This window comes from Anomaloglossus baeobatrachus, chromosome 2 (assembly GCF_048569485.1).
Source record: "Anomaloglossus baeobatrachus isolate aAnoBae1 chromosome 2, aAnoBae1.hap1, whole genome shotgun sequence".
Lineage (NCBI taxonomy): Eukaryota > Metazoa > Chordata > Amphibia > Anura > Aromobatidae > Anomaloglossus > Anomaloglossus baeobatrachus.
Genome location: NC_134354.1, coordinates 237858941 through 237878090, shown reverse-complemented (window position 1 = coordinate 237878090; position 19150 = coordinate 237858941). Strand labels below are relative to the sequence as shown.

Sequence of the window (19150 nt, the reverse complement as noted above, 5' to 3'; positions counted from 1 at the left end):
ACGAATGCTGAAAATGGGAGTCATCAAGGAGTCCAAGAGTGGTTGGTCCAGTCCGATTGTTCTTGTGCCGAAGCCGGATGGGGAATGGAGATTTTGTAATGATTATCGGAAGCTGAACGAGGTCTCAAAGTTCGATGCATATCCGATTCCTCTGGTCGACGAGCTGATTGAGAGGTTGGGCCCAGCACGGTATATAATCACCCTGGATCTGACAAAAGGATATTGGCAAATACCCATGTCACAGAATGCCAAGGACAAAACAGCCTTCTCTACACCTGACAGATGCTTCCACTACACCCGGATGCCGTTTGGACTGCAGGGAGCCCCGGCCACCTTTCAGAGGGCCATAGACCAGGTCCTGGCACCCCATAGGAACTACGCAGCGGCATAACTGGACGACATTGTGGTCTATAGTCCTGAATGGAGAAGCCATCTGGGAAAGGTCCAGGCGGTGTTTGATGCGCTGAGGAAAGCGGGATTTTCTATCAATCCAAAAAAGTGTGCCATGGGAAAAGAGGCCAAGTATCTAGGCTATGTGGTGGGTAGAGGTGAAATTAAACCCCAAATCAACAAAGTGGATGCAATCCAGAAGTGGCCAAGACCACTTTCGAAGAAGCAGGTCAGGGCCTTTCTAGGAATCATAGGGTACTATAGAAGATTTATTCCAAACTTTGCTGTGGTAGCTGCACCTCTGACTGACCTCCTTAAGGGGACATAATCGGCTATGGCCAAGTGGACCTCGGAGGCGGAAACGGCATTTCAGGAATTAAAAGTAGTGTTATGTAAACGTGCGGTCCTGGTGGCACCCGACTTCAAGAAAGAGTTCGTGGTCCAGACCGATGCCTCGGACGTTGGATTGGGAGCGGTCCTGTCTCAGGACCTACATGGAGAAGAACATCTCATTCTTTACCTGAGTAGAAAACTGTCACCTTGTGAGAAGAATTATTCTATTGTTGAAAAAAAATGTTTAGCCATAAAGTTGGCGGTGGACACCTTACGATACTACCTGCTGGGTAGGCAGTTTCGGCTGGTCTCTGATCATGCCTCGCTCCGATGGATGAGGGAGACAAAGGGTAGGAATGCCAGGGTTACCCGTTGGTTTCTAGCCCTGCAGGATTATAACTTCCATGTTGAACATAGAGCTGGGAGGCTGCATGGTAATGCTGATACCCTATCAAGACTCCCTTGTCTAGTGGTAGAAGGTGCCAAGCCCCGCGGCTTTGGGCAGAGAGAGGAGGTGTGTAACAGGGTTGCTGGTCCTATAGTCGATGGGAGGTATGTGATGTAAGCCCGGGAGTAAGCTCCAGTACATGTAGTGCTGGGAGAATATTAGGGAATAACAGGGCCGGGTTTACGAGCAGCCGGAGAGATGGGCGGGTCTGGCTGCTCACATACTTCCACTTCTGGGTGTGGTTGTAGATATAAAAGGAGACCAGAAGTCTCATAGTGTGTCTGTGTTTGGGAGATTGCTGGACCTTAACAGAGAGGAGCTCTGTGTGAAAGATGACTGTTTATGCCTGCAGTGACACAGACTTATTGGGGGTTTTTTGTTTTATACCTTTGTGGCCGAAAGGGCTTGCTTTATGTTTCCCCTGAAGCAGGTTATGGGACTTTCAAAATAAACCTGCTGGATTTTTTCTAATGAAACCGTTCCTGTCCTTACCTCAACCCGTAGCCGAGTGAGTAGCATTGTTACAGGTCATAATTCAATTTTTGGTATGTCTCTCTGTCTCTAAGTTGTCTAAAAACCTCTTTTTGATATTGCAAAGTAGGCCAAATCACAATGTTGCCCCCTTTGTCAGCTGCTTTAAATATTACATCATCAAGTTTTTGGAGTTCATTAAGGGCCTCTCTCTGTTTGTGGGTAAGATTGTCAAAACTCCGTCGTATAGAGATTGTTTTAAAATCTTCCACGACAACCTTTGTAAAAATCTCCACGGCCAGTCAAACTGACAAAGGGGGAAACCTTGCTGACTTGGAATGGAGAAAAGTAGGAGACATACCTTGATCAGTGGATTGTTCCAACAGGAGTTCTTCTAACACTGCAAGAGCTTCATGCTCAAGATCACTCATAAACTCCAGACCACCAGATTTTTTACTATGAAGCTTCTTCAAGATAAGTTTTCTTGAGAAGAGGTACAGGTCTTTCAAGGCTGTAAAACAATGGAATGTATTTGTGGGAGACTAAGGGTACCTTCACACTTAGCGATGCAGCAGCGATCCAACCAGCGATCTGACCTGGTCAGGATCGCTGCTGCATCGCTACATGGTCGCTGGTGAGCTGTCAAACAGGCAGATCTCACCAGCGACCAGTGAACAGCCCCCAGCCAGCAGCGACGTGCAAGCGACGCTGCGCTTGCACGGAGCCGCCGTCTGGCAGCTGCGGAGACTGGTAACTAAGGTAAACATCGGGTATGGTTACCCGATGTTTACATTAGTTACCAGCGCACACCACTTAGCTGTGTGTGCAGGGAGCAGGGAGCCGCGCACACTGAGCGCTGGCTCCTTGCTCTCCTAGCTACAGTACACATCGGGTTAATTAACCCGATGTGTACAGCAGCTACATGTGCAGAGAGCAGGGAGCCGCGCACACTGCTTAGCGCTGGCTCCTTGCTCTCCTAGCTGCTGTACACATCGGGTTAATTAACCCGATGTGTACAGCAGCTACATGTGCAGAGAGCCGGAGCCGGCAGCACAGGCAGCGTGAGAGCTGCAGAGGCTGGTAACTAAGGTAAATATCGGGTAACCACCTTGGTTACCCGATGTTTATCTTGGTTACAAGCTTACCTCAGCTGTCAGACGCCGGCTCCTGCTCCCTGCTCGCTTCATTTGTCGCCCTCTCGCTGTCACACACAGCGATCTGTGTGTCACAGCGGGAGAGCGCCTTTGAAGAAAACGAACCAGGGCTGTGTGTAACGAGCAGCGATCTCGCAGCAGGGGCCAGATCGCTGCTCATTGTCACACACAGCGAGATCGCTAATGAGGTCACTGCTGCGTCACAAAAAGCGTGACTCAGCAGCGATCTCGGCAGTGAGCTCGCTGTGTGTGAAGCACCCCTAAGACAGACCCAGGGACAAGACCTCAATCTGTGCTTCCAAGAGGGGGTGGTTAGATAAATTAATTACCTGAAGTTTGTTCTTTGCTTTTCCCTCCAAAGGTTTTCCAGAGCTTGGTTTAGAGGGTCCAGATTTTTTCTGACCACTCCTAGTAATAATTCCACCAGAGTCTTCATTGTTAATAGAGCTCTCGGAAATCACAGATCGGGTATCATCCATGGAACTGCCTGATCTCAGAGATGTTGATCTAGAGCATGTTTTGGATCCTATACGAAATTGTGAGCGAACTCTTGCAGCACCAGATTTCCACCTGTAAATACGATTATTGTCTTTGTCAGCCAGATCTCTTTGAAATTTCTTGGTCTTATACTCCACCACCTCTTTTTCACATTTTTGGGATTCAAGATCCATATCCTCATTAAATCTCTGTAGTGCCCCTGCTGACAAATTGGACTTGATTATGGACAAAAGGCCATCCATCTCGGTCTCTATCTCGGTTAGACTTGAGCTGTTGTGGTTACATAACAGAGCCAAGAAGCCAGTTGAGCAATTATGTGCCAGATCTTCCCATTTCGTCTTGAAAGTGATGTCATCTATTTCAAATGAGGGGAAGATTTGAATGCGTAGGCCGCGTGGAACCAAACCTTTTAGGATGAATTTGTCTAGAAATCCACGGTTCAGTAAAGTGCGAATGCATTTTTTGAGTAAAACCTTAAATTTAAAAGTGGCATCACGTGCATCATTAGTGGAAGAATTCTTTAGTAGTCCACACCCATCCTCCTTAAGAACATTGTTAACATGTGTTGGCGACGCTGAGTCAGGGGCTCTGAAGTCCATAATGGAAAAAACTGTAAAAAACACAGAAACAAATATGAGACTTTTGAATTCCATTAAAGAGACAAAAAGAAAACCCAATATGGAGAACCCACACCAGGTTGGCAGCAGCTCAAAGATTGGCCACAGGTAGCCGGCCAATGTGTGTGGTAGGTTTAAATATACATTAATAATAATAAATTTATTTATCAAAACGCACTCATGGTGATTCTAATCCCCGCTTTATCTCTACTTATAACTCTGAGTGGGAGTGGCAAATAATGCAAGATATCTTGGCCCATCATTGGTCCGTTCGTAAAACAGACCCAATCCTGGCTCGGTCTCTGTCTCCCGCACCTTTGGCCACAGCCAGAAGAGCGAGAAATTTGAGTGACTTCTTAGTCCATAGCCATTATGTTGCAAAAAATCTCAATCCATTTGGTTCAAGCAGTCCAATTTTGGGCTGTTTCCTTTGTGGGCACTGCCTCGCCTGCGCCAATGTCCTTCGCTGTAACTCCTTCACAAGTTCTGATTCCCGACAATCATTTACGATCAAACATCAGATCTCATGTAGCACTGAGAATGTCATCTATTATGCTACTTGTAGTTGCCCTTACATTTACGTTGGACTAATGTCTAGGGAGTTACGTATATGGATGAGGGAGCACGTGAGGGACATTGGCGCAGCCAAGAAAGTGGATGACCTCTCTCAATTAAAAACTTTACCCCGCCACTTAAAAAAATACCACAATTGTGACCCCAGAACCCTTAACGTTCGTGAGATTGAAGTGGTCCATTGTGGCATACGGGGTGGTAACGTGAAGAAAATGCTGTCCCAAAGGGAAACCAAATGGATTGTGGCTTTGGACACCGTCACTCCAAAGGGTCTCAATGAGGCCTTGAGTTTTGCCTTCTTTCTCTAGGTCCGCCTTACCATATCTGAGTAATTGAAGTTTTATTTCTCTGAATGTATATTGTAATGGTTGTTTTTTGCCAGTAATACACTATATGTATGTTATAAAAAAAAAACTCCCTACGGGGAGATTCATGGCTATACACCCATTTCAATTCATCTTCTGGGTTTTAGTGGTTTTTAATTAATATTTTTTCTTTTATTTACGTTTGTATATTTATCTCTTTCTTTTTAGCTCTTCACTGTTATGTTGCACAATATATCCTCCTTGACCCGAACTTATATGGACTGTATTTGACCAATTGTGAACTCCTGACATACTCCATGGATGTGATCCCTCTCATCATGTCAAGGGCTGTTTTTGGCTACAATAAATTGTTTATTAACATGTAAATTATATTTAAGCCAGCCCCCTTATATCTTGAATGATATATTATATGTATTTGATATATGTCTATAAATATCTACACCCTATTTTTATTGTGATCACATCCTAAATCATGGCTTTCACAGACTTGCAGTTCATTCATGTGTCCGGAGTCTTGTGAGCATGCACGCGCCCGTCTCTCGTCTCCTGGCTGCGCCTCGGCGTCTCCATGGTATCCGCGCGTGTGCGGTGGCTCGGGCAACTTATTCGGGCATGCGCCTGACGCCTTGACTGCCGGGGTTGTGCAACAGGGGGCATGTTTGACGGATCCGCGCATGCGCCTCCCTGACTCCGGAACTGTGAATCCCATTTGCGGTGTTCATCACCGTGGATGTATTTATAGGTCGCACCAGAGGATGTGTGCCCCACTCTCTACTCTCCCCCATGATGAAGCGGCCAGCGAATCGCTAGAGTGCCGCGAAATGTGCGTCGGGCCTCCCGCCACCGGACTTAGGTAAATGTCTCTTTTTCGGGCACTTTGCTACGCTCCTACCAGACACCTCACCTAACCCCAGGTGTTTATACCCTATCCCTTGGATTATTCCTTCACAGGGCTTACCCCTGCTAACAGAAAATTTAATCTGCCTAGGGATTTCCTGATCCACCACAGGGTATTGTTTTATTTCCCTACAGGGTTTACCACTGTTAATGGGTACATTATAACTGTTTTGGTATCTCCTGATTTTTACCTGTTGTATTCAAATTTCCATAAGGTTTACCCCTGTTAAGATACCTGATACATGGTTTATTGGTTTACTTTTCTACAAGTTTTACCCCTGTTAACAGACATATACAAACTGATTTGGGTTTTTCCCGATTGATTCCTGGTGTATGGTTCACTCTCCCACAGGATTTACCCCTGTTAAACAGGCACACATAATAGGGATTTCCTGATTCTTACCTGGTTATTCCATTTACTCCCAGTATCAGGCTACATGTGAGCCCCCATTTTGTGAGCATTATTCCTTTGTCTGTACCCGGCATTTGTTTTGTATACATCATGTCCCCCATCCTCTTTTCATATGTTTAATACTACATGTCATTATGTACTGCACTGTGCACTTTAATGATTTTGCCTTTAATAAATATTGATTAATTATTTAGCAATTTGCTCTAGTTTCTACTTTCTATCGAGTATTAATAAATGTATTATTATTAATGTATATTTAAACCTAACACACACATTGGCCGGATACCTGTGGAATCTCCCTTCAGTGACCCCGGAGTCAACTGCAGCTCCCAAAAAGAAACACTATGAGATACCGATACATTAATAGTTGTTGTGGCTTCTCATGGTGATGATTCGCCGTATTGCATTCTGTTTTTTTTAACTAGTTATACAAATATATTCACTTTATGCTGTAGAGCAGGTTATATGAAAACCGTAGTGCACGCTGCATGAAATACCTGGTCTTGACTGGGTGTGTGGACTTGTGCCATGCTGGCTGGGAACCCATGTAGGCCTGCATACTGCTGCTGATGTCTGGTTTGTAATGAATGACAACTCCCACTCCTAAGACCAACAGTTCACTTTAAACATCAATTTTGTACTACATGATTCATTAGCTGTCACAACTTCACGGTCCAGATAGCGAGCATATATTTTCCAGCATATTAGTTTTGCACAGCGTTATTAGACATGGTTCAAGTTTCCACTGGTTTGCTTCAGATCTAACTGGTTCTGTGAGTCAAAGAGTAACCTAGTCCAAAGTAACAGCACACACTGTGACAGTCACCTTCACTTCCCGCAGTCACACATCCAGTCTTCTTAAGGGTCCCATCATGACTGAAGTAAATCTTTGCACTCTCGGACATTTAGTGAGAAATTGCTCAGCTAATCAACTATGTTCACATGCCAATTAAGGTTAACCCAGTACCTTGACAGTTAAGGGGACTGGCTACTACAGTCCTGTCCTCTGGTTTCTATTCTTTGGGGCCTCTCCGTTTGATAACCGGTCTCTCGTTTCAACGCTGTTCACACTCCGTATCTCTGTTAACACTTGAGGTTCAAAAAACATAAGTTGGGGATGCACAGCAATAAATAATTTACAATTTAATTATGTGAGGGTGCATAAGCCCAAAGGGAACAATGGAAAACAAGGAGAAAGCTTGGGCTAATAATGCACTCCACTCACTAGTATACAAAAAAATCAACCATGTTTATTTAGACAGACAATTAAAAACATGTTAAAAAGAAGGTGAGATCCATCATATATGCAGCATAAATAGAGTATAGTTGTCACAGGCAGAGTCCATATGGATCAATAAACAGACAGTGGATATCAATAACAATAGGAGGCATAAACAGTTAAACAAAATATCCACATATAACAGCCCTCAATAAACAGGATAAAGCTGAGATGATTTGAGTCACTGGGATCCAATAAATGACAATAATATATAGCAAATAGCACCAGAATTAATCAATATAAAATATACAACCTGTATCAGATACCCATACTGCCACAACCAAATGGACAAAAAATCTCATCATTATTTAGATGCTGGCATGATGTGCAAGTTCATAAGTCCCCACCCAACGCGTGTCGCTTGTAAAAACAAGCTTCATCAGGGAAATAAGGAGAAACGCGTCCCTACAGTCAAGCATGGTGGTGGCAGCATCATGCTGTGGGGCTGTTTCTCAGCCAAGGGGCCTGGCCATCTGGTCCGCATCTATGGGAAGATGGATAGCACGGCCTACCTGGAGATTTTGGCCAAGAACCTCCGCTCCTCCATCAAGGATCTTAAGATGGGTCGTCATTTCATCTTCCAACAAGACAACGACCCAAAGCACACAGCCAAGAAAACCAAGGTTCAAGAGGGAAAAAAATCAAGGTGTTGCAGTGGCCTAGTCAGTCTCCTGACCTTAACCCAATTGAAAACTTGTGGAAGGAGCTCAAGATTAAAGTCCACATGAGACACCCAAAGAACCTAGATAACTTGAAGAAGATCTGCATGGAGGAGTGGGCCAAGATAACTCCAGAGACCTGTGCCGGCCTGATCAGGTCTTATAAAAGACGATTATTAGCTGTAATTGCAAACAAGGGTTATTCCACAAAATATTAAACCTAGGGGTTGAATAATAATTGACCCACACTTTTATGTTGAAAATTTATTAAAATTTAACTGAGCAACATAACTTGTTGGTTTGTAAGATTTATGCATCTGTTAATAAATCCTACTCTTGTTTGAAGTTTGCAGGCTCTAACTTATTTGCATCTTATCAAACCTGCTAAATCTGCAGGGGGTTGAATACTACTTGTAGGCACTGTATATGATGGATGTCACCTTATTTTTAACATGTTTTTAATTGTCTGTCTAAATAAACATGGTTGATTTTTTTGTATACTAGTGAGTGTAGTGCATTATTAGCCCAAGCTTTTTCCTTGTTTAACACTTGAGGTTCATGCTAAGATGCCCTCCACTCTTCTTTTGTTGCCACAAACCACCCATAGATAGTATGCAACCTTCATGAACAACAATGTCTGTAACTTTCGCTCACTTGGTCATCACTAACTCTTCCAAAATTAATAATCTATAACCTCATCAGTTAACCCCTCCCATTATGGTCTAGTCCCAATGCTTAACTATATAATAATAAACTCGGCACTCAACAAGGTAAATTCGCAGGTGATGTAGACTTTATTCAATGTGACAATTCAATTCGACAATATACATATTATGTTGTTTCGATCAGGTGGACCTTCATCGGATAGATATCTGAGGACTAGGTTTAATATATGACCACATGCGCTCATACATTTTACATTTTATAAAAATGTCATTTTACAGTGATGTAGTCACATTTCCTGTAGAGCGAGTCTCCACAGATCATTGCTATCCGTGACATCCTCATTATCTCGCTATGAGTGCATGTAATCATACATTGACCCTAGTCCTCAGAAATTGATCTGAAGATGGTCCACATGATTAAAATATCATAAAATGTGTATTGTCAAATTGGATTGTCACTTTAAATAAAGGTCTCATTATCTGCGAATTTGTGTTGTTGAGTGTCGGCTTTATTACTATTATATAATATGCAAAAGATGCAAGACATCATTCACATTACAAGAAAATATTGTGATTGGTGTCTTTAGGAGAAGGAAAGTGATAGCAATGGTCAACCACCTTTATATTCCTCCCCTCTTTAATAATGGTCATCCTCGACCATTTGGAGACCTGTAAGACACCAATAAACACCACACAAAACACTAAAACATCAGTCTCAGCTTGTGTCTTTCAAGTCAATGGCTGCTGTCCTCCCCTGTTTTGGGTCAGCATGGGTTGGGACCCCAGAGCAGAAAGTCCATGTTCTTTATAAACAAGGGCCCTCAGGCTGACACAATAGCAGCACCATCAGTCCTATGCACAGTGCAGCCAACTTCAACCCAGTTGTGACACTGGGTTGTCCATCTCCTAAACAGTAGTCCTATGGCAAAGACACAGTCCATGGGGGGCATTGGCCAGGGTTGGATGGGGTAAAGTCTAGAGGGCCATTGGGGACAAAGTCCATTATCAAACACAGTCCATGGGGGACTTGGGTCAAAGTCCATGGGACACTGGGGGAGACTTGGTTTGGCAATGTCCAGGGTGAAGGGTGTAGGATGCTGTCACAGCTTACTGTATCCCAATCCAGAGGGGAGGAAACAAACTTTGGCCATCTGTGGCCAACAACAGGCAGTCCAAGATCCAAGGCATGCAGAGACTCAAGAACTGTCCCAGGAGCAGGTGCAACAGACATGATGAGGGCCTTTAAGCATCTGATTCCATTTTACTTTACTCAAGTTGTTTTTGTTTCTGCTTCCACCAAGGTGATCTGCACTTCCGAGGAGGTTGGTGGAAAACTCACTAGCAGCTGGGCCCTTACAGTCTTGAAACAGCCTTCTGTGTTCCAGGGGCCAGGCTGGGGTGTAGGCCTCAGCTTCCACACCATACCATAGTTATTCACCATCCATCATAGTCCTACATTCTGATACATCACTGTCCTTCCTCTTCAATTTTCTCACACAAAATGTTGTCGTCCCACTCACCCCTTGGTGGCCAGTTGTACAGCTCCACCTTAGACAAGGTGGAGTCTCTTCCAGCTTTCTTTACTGTTTCGTCCAAGTCTCTGCCCATTTCATGCTGTCAATCTTCAACAGGCGAACCTTCCCCTTCCACTTCGTCCACCGGAGGTGGACACTCATCATCATGGGCTGGCATCTACAGGCTTGGCACGTCTAGCGATAGACATAGCTTCTTGAGGGCTCTTGAGATTTGCACACCCTTCATTTTATCCACTACCCATGATGGGTGGAGTTCTGCTTTGGGGCTATGACACCATGTGCCATCTTAGAGCCTATGCCTTGCACAATCTTTTGACATCACGGTCACCATCTTCAATGCTCTGTGCGCCTTCCCAGCATCACTTAGGTCTTCAGATAGCAAGGCTTCATCCTGCTGACTACACCGAATGTAGAGTGGCACGGGAGGGGGGGGCGTAGTCTTGGGTGAGGGATTGACTCTGGATGTCTCGGCATGCTAGATGAAATACCTGATCTTTGTTGGGTTGTGGACTTGTGCTAAGTTACCTGGAAACCCAAGTAGGTTACATACTGCCACTGATGTCGGCTTGCCAGGGCCGGATGATGACTCACAAGGAGACCAACAGTTCATTTTAAACAACAATTATTTACTGTATGGTTCATTCTCTGCTACAACTTCATGTTCTAGATAGTGGGCACATATCTTCCAGCACATTACAGTTTTGCACATCATTATGAGACACAGTTCAAGTTCCCACTGGATTGCTTCAGATCTAACCGATTCTGTGAGTCCCAGCGCAACCCAGTCCAACGTTACAGCATACACTGTGATGGTCGCTTTTCCTTCCAGCAGACCTACGTCCAGTGTCCTAAAATATCCCATCATGACCAGAGTAAAGCTTTGCACTCCAGAATGTTTAGAGGGAAACCACTCAGGTAGTCAAATACATTCACACACCAGTTGAGGTCCAACTGTCTGGGGCCACTCTGCTCGATGATCTGTCTCTCGTTTCAACGCTGTTCATACTCAGTGTCTGTATCGACACGCGAGATTCAAGCTATCTCTCTTTCTGTCTCATATCTTTCTACTTTCTACTTTGTTGTCACAAACCACCCACTGTATGCGACTTTCATCATGACCAACCGACTATACATCTGTCAGTTTTGCACACTAGGTCTTTATTGACTCTTCCAGAATGAACTGTCTCTTACGCTATCAGCTAACAACTCCTACGCTTGTCCCAATTCTTAACTATTGCTAACCCTGCTGTCTGTTGCTGGGCAGAAATCAATCTCCCTCACAGGATAATAAAAACATTAGGAACATGCCATTACCAATATTATCTATAACACTGATATACACTACACAGGAACAAATCACAATACAATCCATGCATTATCATCACAGGTCACATAATATATTATACACAAAATATGCAAGACATCATTCACATTACAAGACAATTGGTTTCTTCAGGGGCAGGAATGTCCACCACTTTTATATACCAGTCAGCTACATCAGGTAAGAAACGTCTGCAAGGCAGAATTGTATTGTCTGTGACAGTTTCTATTGGCATCCTAAACTAAATGGGCAATGACACATAAGCAGTCTGTGACTGGGCACAATCTCTTTTTAGTGGCAAAATACTTTTCATGTGTCCGTACCCATCCACATTATTCCTCATACTGTTTCTGCCCTATCCCACACTCTTTTTCCCTATACTGTGTCCTCAAATGTACCCATTTACTCCCTATACAGTCCTCAAATTCCCCCCCAGATCCTTACAGTGTGTCCTCAAAATTTCTTCACCACGTTCGCTCCACATACTGTGTCTGTATGCACTCCCTTCTCTCCCCCCATAATGTGTCCATATACATCCACCCAGACCCTCTCCCCCTTCTTGTCCCTCAAATATCTTCCCAGAATTACAATAAATCTTCGATCTTTTCAGGTCCATTGGCGAACTCACCAACAGTTTTATCCGGCTCACACTGGCAAAGTGACTTGAGGAGCATGGTCCTGATCATAATACTGACATCGCCCTAACCTTAAAGTGCCAGTAGTTAGGGCTTCAATTGTACTCACATCTGACAGATGCATGTACAATTGATCACTCGGAGCACGATTGCTATACCTTCTCTGAGTTGGCTGTCAGCTTGACATCCGATTCAGAGAACATCCGAATCTCACTACAACGGGTAGCAAAATGCAGCTGCCAGGTAGAAATCTTGGACCACTGTGGCGCCTCCTGCCAGCTCTGCCCTGGGCAAATGGCCTGCTCGCCCCCCCAGGTATGCCACTGGATGAGATCAAGATAGAGTTTTTTGATAAAGCACATGTCACTGGTGTGTCACGGGTGATAGATAGTCATGTGGTTTCTGTCCAAAGAAGGTCACAGCATTTGGCTGTGCAGAATGCTCCCTGACTTTCCAATGTTCCTTCTGTCAGTATTCATTGGTATAGGTAGTTTTCCTGCTGGATTCATCTATTCCACTTTTGTACCCAGCAGGACCTCACCTTCCACCCAGATGCTGATCATCAGCATTATCTTAGTGCTTAAATACCCCTTTCTTTCGTGGACTGTTGCTGGTGATATTTTCTGTTCATTCAAGCCTTGGTTGCAAGCAGGTGGCTTGTACTCCTCTGTTGTATAATTGCTGACAATTGGTGAACCTCTACCTTTGTCATCTGTAGATAAGTAGTTCATACATTTTCCCACGTGTCCTCTTGTGTTGTGTATAGTGTTTAGTGGAGTTGACGAAGAGCTCATCTGATCTGTTCCCTATTTAGGGCCCAGCACTAGGGATACCTAGGGACAGGTATCTTGCTCAGTGCATAGGTGCGGAACCTATCCAGGATGGTGAGGGACCCCATGGACCAGCAGAAGGTTTGGTCAGGGGTCACCATCTTCCCTTTCCCTAGACAGGGTTTGCTTTCCTTTTTGCCATTCGCTTGGTACTTCCCCGCACCTAGCGTGACATTATCATCAGCATCAGTCTGAGGAAGGAAGGGGTATTTAAGCACCAAGATAATACTGTTGATCAGCAGCTTGGTGGAAAGCGAGCTCTTGCTGTGTCCAAAAGGGGGAGAGGTGAATCTGTGACGCCCCTGGACTAGTCAAGTTGTCACAGGGTACTGCACGCTCTTTATCTCCTAGTGCAGGACTCAACGCCCCATGGTTGGGTTCCCAACTTGCAGCACTGCCTCCATGAGCATCTAAAAATCCTAATCACACCTCGCACCACACCCTGTCAGGCACATCAGTGGGCTGCTAAGCTGCAATAGGGCCGCCCACGTAGGGGTCAGGCAGGGATGTGGGAGGTGACAAGTCAGTTCAGTGGTAGCCCTCGAGCAGTGAGGAGCTAGGAGGGAGTGTGTGGCTCCCAGGGAGGAGAAGATTGGGTTGCAGACGGTGGTCTGGACCCAGAGGAGTCGGAGACTTGGTCGCGGGATATTGGGAGTGAGTGCCTGGCTTAGTCTAGGAGGACAGTCAGCAGCTGCAGTCCAATAGCCGGTCTGGGGCCGAAAGCACATCGGGGTACTGGACCCTAGGTCGGGGAGAGGCTTCAAGCAACCCGGCAAATACCCTGCGGCGGATAGGGCCTTTATGGACTGTCCCCATGAAGCTCAGAGATCGGGGGCACTAGCGCAACGAGGGGGATAGGGCTTTCCAAACAAAGCAGCCCACTGAAATCCCAAGCGTGAGCTCCTGAGAGCAAGCTTCTCTACTACCCATAGTAGGGAGCGGGGCCCGGACAGCTTCAAGCTTACGGGCCACTTGGAGACTACTAAAATTCTGTGCACGGAAGCAGGCTCAGGGCCATTAGGCAGTACTGCAGGGGACGAGACCCGGACAAGCTCCCCCAAAAGGGCAGCGGCACCCAGAGACTTGGTTTACCACGTTGTCAGCATCTGCTTTCCTTCTGAGTGAGTACCTGATCAGCCCCTGCTACCAGTGAACCTGCGCTCCCCCTGCAGTCCATCCCACCATCCAGAGTCCCGGGGCCTTCCCCTACCCGTGGAGGGTAACATCATCTGGCTTCCCCACTCCATCACGCCAGGTACTCCCAACGGCAGCGGCGGTACTCCTTATTACCGCACACCACGGGTGGCGTCACGAACTATCTAATTCCCCTGTAAATAAACCCCAATTACATTTTGGAGTGACACTGAGCTTCCAGGTCCGGAGACCTTCGAGCCATGAGTAGCGACACCCAGATACGAGCGGTTCGACCGCTGCTGGGGCGATACACATCCAGTAAGAAAGCTACCTATACCAATGAATATTGACAGCAGAAACAATGAACTTCAGGGAGCATTTTGTGCAGCCAATCGCTGTGACATTTTATGGCCTGAAACCACATGATTTTCTGTCAAACATGACACATCCGTGACAGTACCCACCCTTCTACGAGTGATCTCAAGACACTCAGGACCAGGCCTATCTGAATGGGCAGCATGAAATGAATGCACCAATCATGTGGCATTTACATCTGATGCTGGGACCCATATTCTTTCCTCTTTTCTGCAACCCTTCCAGTGCACCAAGTATTGAAGGGAACAATGTATATAATGAGAACCAACAATTTTAGCTATTTGAAACTCCAAATTACCATCAACAATATTTGGGGCCAGCGGCAGAGGGGATATCTTCAAAGGTTCCACATACTTTTTGAGCAGTGTCCTGTGGAACACATTGTGGATCCTCATAGCCTGAGGTAACTCCAGATGAAATGCTACTAAGTTTATGATGGCAGTTAGCCCCTACAATGTATGAGAGCCCTGCCCCCATTTTATGATGAACTTCTACATAGTATGATGCCTCCACAGTCACACCAAAAGTTTTAAATAAAAATAAAAAACATCATATACTCACCTAATGCAGAATCCTGCCAAGTCCACTGGAAATAAGAACCCTTGGTGCCACCAGTCCAGCGCTCACACAGGACATCAGAATCCTGATGCAGCATGATGATGTGACCATGTCAGGACTCTGAAGACCTGTGAATGCACCAGCAAATCGGGGGATGCATCAACCTACCATGACCAAGAGCAGTACTGCAGGGAGATCATGTCTTCTTGCTTTGCTGCATAGCTTAACTACATATCGGCATGGTGCATATACTGATAGGGTTGCTGTAGCTCTGGGTGGGGAGGACCTGTCTGAGCGAGGGGCCTAGGCTGAACGCGCCCTCTGCCCCCCCTTGTAGCTATGTTACTGACACCAATGGAGCAAAGATCAAAGTTATTTTCTCCCTACGCTTAATTGATACACTCAGTATGATGTTAATAGAATAACATTGGACTCCCTCTGGCCTGTGTTCTCATGGTGTGCATATTTTTTAGGTGGACATTAGGAAAAACATGCTTTTATGCCTGCCTTAAATGATAGTCACAATTGAAACAGAAGTGAAATAAAGTCCAAAGTTACTCTGTTTGCCTGATTAAACAAAATTGATTTTTCTGGGCTCTGACATGGGTTTTGTCTGAATTCTTTATTGGAGATTTATACAGAAACCATGAGGCAGTGCTCATTGGAGAGAAGAGGTTGAATGTCGATCTTCCTAAAACTTTCGTGGAGATGCCATTCACTCAATTATTGAATTCCATATTTTAATACTAGCACAAAACCACAAAAAAACAGTAAAGAAACACACTATCAGGTCCATAATTGCTACTAACTGACATGTGTTACCGATGTTTGTCTTTTACAGAGACTGATATACCGCAAGGCTCTAGATTGCTGTCGACAAGATTGGGTGGATCAGTGTCTGCTTTGTGCAACTATGATTCTAAGAAGGATTACACTCTTAAGTTTTGGTGTAAATTGGAAGGTTCAATTTGTACTCCACTTATAAATACAGATGGCTTTGTGAAGGATGATTTTGAAGGAAAACTTGCCATTTATGATGACCCCATAAATGGCACAGTGCAGGTCCTTATGAACGAAATAACAAAAGAAGACGAAGGCTGGTACTGGTGTGTGCTGACTGATGGAAAACATGATCAAACTTCAACTGTGCAAATCAAGATTTCTGAAGGTACTGAACATAACAGCATCAAATACGACTTTTCAATATATTTTAGATATTCTGACAAATTGTTTTAATCATACACTCATATTATTGTTTTTTTAGGAAGTCCTGAAGGACTGAGTGGTGGAAAAATAATAACTGTAAAGACTGGGCAAACTGTTAAAATCCCATGCTCCTATCCATGTCGATTTAATAGCTTCACAAAATATTGGTGCAAATTAAGTGGCATTAATTGTAAAGAAGTAATCTCTCATGTTAATGATGCTGATAATGGTCTGAGTGTATCATGTGAGACCCAGAAACTGATCCTCACCATTGAAACAATATCCCAAAAAGACAGCGGATGGTATTGGTGTGGAGTCAAAAAAGATGGAAAATATGGAAACACTATTGCGGTGCAAGTTATAGTGGAAGGTGAGTTTTTGTAGTGATTGGACAAATATCTGTCATGGGGTGTGACAGGGTCCCTAGGAACTTGGGAGCCCGAACTAGGCTCAGGCTAGGGGAACCCTCGCTGACCCTGAACCCAAAGATATGCACAAAGGTGCCGATATTTGAGTTGCCTTCCTTATCCAAGCTCCCTAATAAATATGGTCTAGTGGTCCCCCTTCCTCCACTCAGGAGTGATTAATCCCACACAAATAAACAGATGGGGGAAAAAACAAAACTTAAACTGACAGCAATCACTCATAGAGGTATAGACAATACTGTGTGTGATCAGGAGAAAGCTAAAGAAAGGGAGGAAATAATCAGACAACAAGAATATTTCCACAACACACAAAACAGCACACAGAAGTTCACCAGCAACAAGTTATCAAAGGACAAGGACCAGGATTGCATAAGCTATCATTGGCACGGGAGACCAGGCTCTACCATCTTAAAAGGGGTGGCTGCAACAATAATAAGTCTCATGCAACATGAGACTCAAGCAGTAATCCACAGGCTAGCAGAAATTAACCCCTGCAAAACCAATTACTAACACACAGCACAGCACAGCTAGTCGGTCAACGCCCGAGCCTGTCTGTGCAATTCATAAGCAATATCATGTGGAGTGTCTGACTCTGCTGTGTGAATAGCATCAGAAGTAGTCCTGACACTCAGCGAGCTTTGAGCCAAAGACTGTGTGACATTATCAGGCACATTGGGTCAGAATTATCCAAATTGTTTGATATTTACATTAGCTAATTAGAATTAGACAATTTTTGTAATTTCAGTGGCTGTAATAACTAAAAGGATGGAAATAGCATGTTTTTGTTAGACTATGTTTTGAAAACATATTATTAAAATACATTTTTTTTGTTAATTTAGAAGCAACCAGAGATGTTCCTGACACTGAAGCAACTGGAGATATTCCTAATTCTGACACTGGGCGACGTGCTATTTTACCCAAAGAGGAAGTTTTCTCTCCCAGGTTACTATTCAATGATATTTCCGTAGATAATTTTTTACTTAAGTTATTATTAGAAATCAATTTCTATACTAGTACCAATGTAAAATTTTTCATATTTTAGCTAATTATTGCATTGTATCATTTTGTATTTACTTATTTATTCCAATATGTACATCAAGGCAGTATAAAAAAAGAACCCATGCACACACGCAAAAGAATCTCCATTTTAGAACAGGGGAGTCATGCAAATTTTTCCTTTAAATCCTCAGTTCTAAGGAAGTATAAAACCATCTTTCTGAAAAAATTCTCTTACGCCTAACATATTACCTGAAGTGGGTTCACAATATATTCACACAAATTAAATATGTAAATCCAGTTTTAACCCAATCAATGAATATTCACAAGCCATCACTACATTTGAAAATTCTGTTACAAATGATATGAAAAAAATAAAAAAGAAAGACCCAAGATATTCATATAATTTAACACAAAAAGAAAAAGCTAGTATTATTAGCCTCCAAAATAACCACCGCCTGGAAATTCGACCAGCAGATAAGGGACCAGTGTTACTGTAGTGACCCAGGTTGCTCTGTCCCCGGCACTCTCAGTTGATTGGATCCTCGTAGCGTGGAGCGTTTGGGGGCCCCGACTGTCCCTTTTGGGGTTCCTGTCTCCTTCTTCATACGGCAGGCTGTGCGGACCCTGTGGGGAGGGAAGTGTCCGAACCCTTATCCTAGTTTACTGCTGATGCCCTCGGATTATTTGTTCAGTGAAGTCCGTGGAGGTATCCTCACTGGGCAGGTATTTGCCGTTATTTGCCAAACAGTGTAAAACTTGCGCTTGACCTAGGGCCCTGTGCCCTGTTCGTGCTCCAGTCCCAGCAGTATCTCGGTACCCATCCTGGCGACCTCTCTCCTGTGCCCCCGGGGGCATCGTTACATGGACCAAGCTCAGGCATGTCCATACACCTCTCCTGTGTGCTCCCAACTCTAGACTCACTACCGACTGACTGCTGACCCCTCCCACGAGGCACATTATACCCAGGGACTCGTTCCCATGGAGACCATCCCCTTACATGGTTAACCCTCTATGCCCAGTGTGGAGAGGAGAACTAGGATTTAGATTGTGTTTTGTTGAAATCGGCACTGGTAATCCAGGTCCCAGAGGGTAGGTCCTGTATCCCCAAGAGGATGCAGTTCTCTGTAGTGCCCTGAGGGTCTCAGGGGTGCTACATTCCCCCTTGGTTAAACACAGCACGTCCTTGGGCTGTAAGCAAGGTAGAGATTTATTAAACCGCAAAGAAGAAAAAGGTTAAATGGTAACAAACTTCATAACAATCTTCAAGGCACATTTCTTGATCGTTGCAGTGAGTAACGCCCCCCCATCAATCCACCACCCAAAAAGGTCCTGGTTCCCCAAACCCTTCGAGGAGGCAGATCACCAGTTCCTTTGGTGACTAGGTCTGGGCCTTCTCTACCCCAGACCTTC

The 19150-nt window shown here is 44.6% G+C and overlaps 1 protein-coding gene across 1 annotated transcript in view; it reads left to right on the top strand.

The window, feature by feature from the left end:
* Nucleotides 1-19150, top strand: part of LOC142291287 (polymeric immunoglobulin receptor-like) — a 242615-nt gene that overhangs the window by 146289 nt on the left and 77176 nt on the right. The window contains exons 5-7 of the mRNA XM_075335711.1: nt 15952-16278; nt 16375-16686; nt 17581-17683. Coding sequence (XP_075191826.1) covers nt 15952-16278; nt 16375-16686; nt 17581-17683 — 742 coding nt within the window. The remainder of the gene's footprint in view (nt 1-15951; nt 16279-16374; nt 16687-17580; nt 17684-19150) is intronic.